At 46.9% G+C, this 3644-nt stretch overlaps 2 protein-coding genes across 2 annotated transcripts, besides 5 other annotated features; both read left to right on the top strand.

The window, feature by feature from the left end:
- Positions 1-3644: a sequence feature (heterozygous, non-Esmeraldo-like haplotype).
- Positions 10-38: a microsatellite.
- Positions 365-406: a sequence feature (A-rich).
- Positions 1175-2392, top strand: Tc00.1047053507717.20 (uncharacterized protein; the record flags this gene model as incomplete). The annotated part of the gene is made up of 1 exon (XM_797984.1): positions 1175-2392. The coding sequence occupies one exon, from the start codon at positions 1175-1177 to the stop codon at positions 2390-2392; it is 1218 nt and encodes a 405-aa protein (XP_803077.1).
- Positions 2427-2460: a microsatellite.
- Positions 2492-2518: a microsatellite.
- Tc00.1047053507717.9 (hypothetical protein, conserved) lies at positions 2800-3644 on the top strand (the record flags this gene model as incomplete). The annotated part of the gene is made up of 1 exon (XM_797985.1): positions 2800-3644. A coding segment is annotated over one exon (845 nt), but the record flags the coding sequence as incomplete, so codon positions are not given.

Below are 3644 nucleotides of genomic sequence, written 5' to 3'. Positions count from 1 at the left end.
CCCCCCCTCAAAAAAAAAAAAAAAAAAGAAAAAAAAAAGTGAGTTTTGGATGAACAGAGGAGAAAAACAACAACAACACAGAGACACACGTGCAAATGACGTGGTTGCCGCAACGGCCTGTTGCACGTCTTCTGGGAGGAGCAAAGGAAAGAAGGAAAACAATCTGTCGGGCTCATTCCGGTGGTGCCACTTTGTGTGTCGCCAATTGTTGTGTGTGTGTGTATATATACACTCGCTGTGGGATTTGAAAGGTATGATCATTTTTGGACTTTAAATGGACGTGTTGCGGCTTTTTAACAGTTTTCAACCGTCGGCTTGGGCGAATATATATTGCGGTAAAACAAAGCCCTTCACCCCCTCCGCCTTCTTGTTGTTTCTTGTGTTTTTTTTTTGTTTCTTTTTTTTTAAATGATTTTGATGGCCCGCACTCCGTACGGTAATATGTGCCCTTCAGACCTCATGCTGTTACAACTGTGCCCCTGCAAGACGCGACTGGTTGATGCCGTCAGCCCTGTGCCAAGAATCCCGTGAAGAAAACATTGCTGGCTCCTGGCTTCCTCCCCCGACAATACGGGGCAATTGACACTGGCGTACCACGCTGAGGCAGCCAACCGTAAAATTACCAGGAGTTCTTTACTTTTCTCGACCACCCAAGGACGACAACGGCGAAACTATCAAACAACTGAATAGTAATGATTCGGAAACAGAAAAACAACGCGAGATAAAAGGGGTTGGATAATCATAAGACCAGGCGAAAAGAAAGGGAAGGGTATGCTGGCTTCCGCTTCACCCGTAAGAATTTATATACAGGTATATACACCTCATATATTTCTTTATTTGTTGTGTTTATCATTTATGTACGTATCTCATACGTGCGTATATGTATGCACCTAAAAAATTTTTTTTTCTTTGCCTGCTCATGTATTTGCTTGTGTGGTGGCTTTTTCTTTTTTTTTTGTTTGTATGGATGCACGCATGTCTAAAGGTACATTTATGTTTCTTTTCTTATCTTTGAACTGTACTAGTGTGAGGGTGCACACCACCACCACCACGAGAGGGCAAGTATCACAATAAGCGAGGAAGGCCGATAGTTGGAGAAAGAGGTTTTTATTATTTATACAACATACCCGGATTGTTAGGAAGGGGGAAACATTGGAAGGAACATCTTAAAGCGATGCAGGAGGATCGCACTTGGGCCCTTGAAGATAAGGCTTGGAACCAAATTAAGCACCATGCGGTAGAGACGACGGAACGAGCGGAGAAGCGTTTAGCAGATCTGCGTGAGTTGCACGCGGCTGTGAAGGATCATCTCTTGTTGCTGAATGTGCGAGAGGAGGACACGATCAGTCGTCTTCACGGGGAGTCAAAAAAACTTGTGCGGCAGATCCAACAGCGTGAAGAGGAGCTCATCAAGATGCTGCGAGACGACTGTGCCCTTCAACGTACCCAGATCGAGAAGCTGCAGGAGAGCATTGAGACTCAGAAGAAACTGCTGGAGACGCAGAAGTCACAGTTGGAAGAACACAAGCGTGATGTCATTGAACGTGCCGAGGCTCAACGGCAAGTGACGGAACTTCTCAGACAGTCTGCCTTTTTTGAGGTGCCCGAACTGCATTGTTACAATGTTACATCGGCAACTATTGTCACTGATCGGCACTTAACTCTTGTGCGAGATGTGGCATCTTTTTTTTTCCCTTCTGCACTTACAATCCCTATTGCAGACAATTCTATTTACCTTCCGTTGGGGAGAGGAAAGGAGAAATGCGAGTCCGTGGTGCAGGAAAATGCGTCTATGATATTGCACGATGGCATTCTCCACTACATTGCTACTACGGGTGGCAAAAAGCCCTTTTCTAACCCGGTGGAAAGTGATGCCGTGCGCATTTACTGCGACGCTCCGGTTGTGCTTGGAGAACTCTCATCTCTTTGCAATGCTGTTGACGCGACTCGCACCACGGCTGCTGTACTGCAGCAGACGCAATGTTTCCGCACAGCTTCACAGGAGGGTGCTCGAATAGAAATTGATTTTGGCGACAGACGGTGGGTAGAATGCTCAGCTTATGCACTCCGTCATGGACATGCGACGGAGCACGCAGCACTACGCTCATGGCGTTTGCTTGGGAGTCGTGACAGAGTGCGATGGGTTGTATTGGATGAGCAGAGACGTAATAATATGCTTGGGAGGTCACCTTTTAACGTAGCATCTTTCACCATTGACGAAGAGCAGGTCTATTCTCAGGTAAAGACTACACGTCATTCTGCTTCTGCTTTGGGATGTGCATTTCGATACATTGCACTAGAGCTTGCGGGTCCAGATGCTGTTGGCAAGTATCACCTGGAGCTTGGGGGAATGGAGCTTTACGGATATCTGGTGAATACCCTTTCTCTATGATAACAGGTGGTGTAAAAATTTGGCTTTAGCTATATATTATTATTATTATTATTATTATTATTATTATTTGTGTTTTTTCTTCTTGTTGTTTTGAATGTATTTGTTTTTTTTTTCTTTTTTTTTTTTACTTGTATCGATATCAATAAGATGACCCGAAGTGCAAAGACATGACGCATTAAATGCAATGAGAAAGCTGTATCGTGTTTTTAGGCCAGCACCCCTCACTTTCACTTTCTCTGTTTCTATTCTTATCTTTGAGTTTTTGGATCCATTGGGCATTCTTTACTCTTTAATTTGTTTCTGCGTTTTTATCTTTTGGGTGCTTTGATCGTTCGGCCTCTTTTCTGATTGTTCTTCAGGTGACGCAGCGCACACACACACACACAGGGTGAGAAGGAGTGAGGAATATGTCTTGGCAGGGGCCGATGTTGCGGTCCCCGCACTTCACGTACGACGCCTTGCCGTCTCGTTCGCGATTGACGCCCTCGGCGGTGTCCGTGTACAACGAGGTGGCGATTGCCGATCGTGTCGTTCGGGCATGTGCGTGGACGGACAACTCCGCTGACTTTGTCTTTGGAGACGGCACGGTGCTCTCCTTTTGTGACGAAATGCAAACATATGTCGCCTTCCCTCGCGTGTCGCACGCACCTTTGAATTCGCAGGCTGCATTGGGTAGCAGTGGTCATTCTAAGAGCTTTAACGAGGGCGACATTTACGGTGCGGAGAGTAAGAGCCAGGGGGAATACTTCTTCACACCCCTCACACTTTCCAAATACGAGAATAAAGTTCGGGAGGCTTTGCATATTTACAACTTTTACTCGCCGCGGCCACGGATTGTCACAGGCCTCACGGCAACACCGTGTGAAGTGTGGCGCCAGAACAGCCCGATTGACTCACTTGTCATTGCAGCAGATCGACGCCTTTTTGAGCGTCGTGGATCTCGAGCGACTCTATGGTGTGCGCTCCGTCGCATTTCACTAACATTGCATGGTGGCCGTGCAACATTTTCAGTGCGTTGGCCCGCACCGGCAGTGGAACGCAACATGGCGCGTTCCATTTTTGTTCGTCCTGTTGATGAACATGGTGTTTTTACAGGAATGCTTGAAAGTGTGCGGTCATTTCATTTTGTGTGGGTGGAACAAACATTTCCCGTGATGGACCCGCCGGAAGCGTGGGCAGAAATGTTGGAGACTGCTCTGCAACTTGACGCGGATGCTCCGGCCGGCAGTGTGGGGGAGAGAAAGGAGGATGG

Source organism: Trypanosoma cruzi, genomic scaffold (assembly GCF_000209065.1).
Source record: "Trypanosoma cruzi strain CL Brener 1047053516363 genomic scaffold, whole genome shotgun sequence".
Classification (NCBI taxonomy): Eukaryota; Euglenozoa; class Kinetoplastea; order Trypanosomatida; family Trypanosomatidae; genus Trypanosoma; species Trypanosoma cruzi.
Note: the sequence above shows the minus strand (reverse complement) of the source record. Positions and strands in the feature narration are given on the sequence as shown.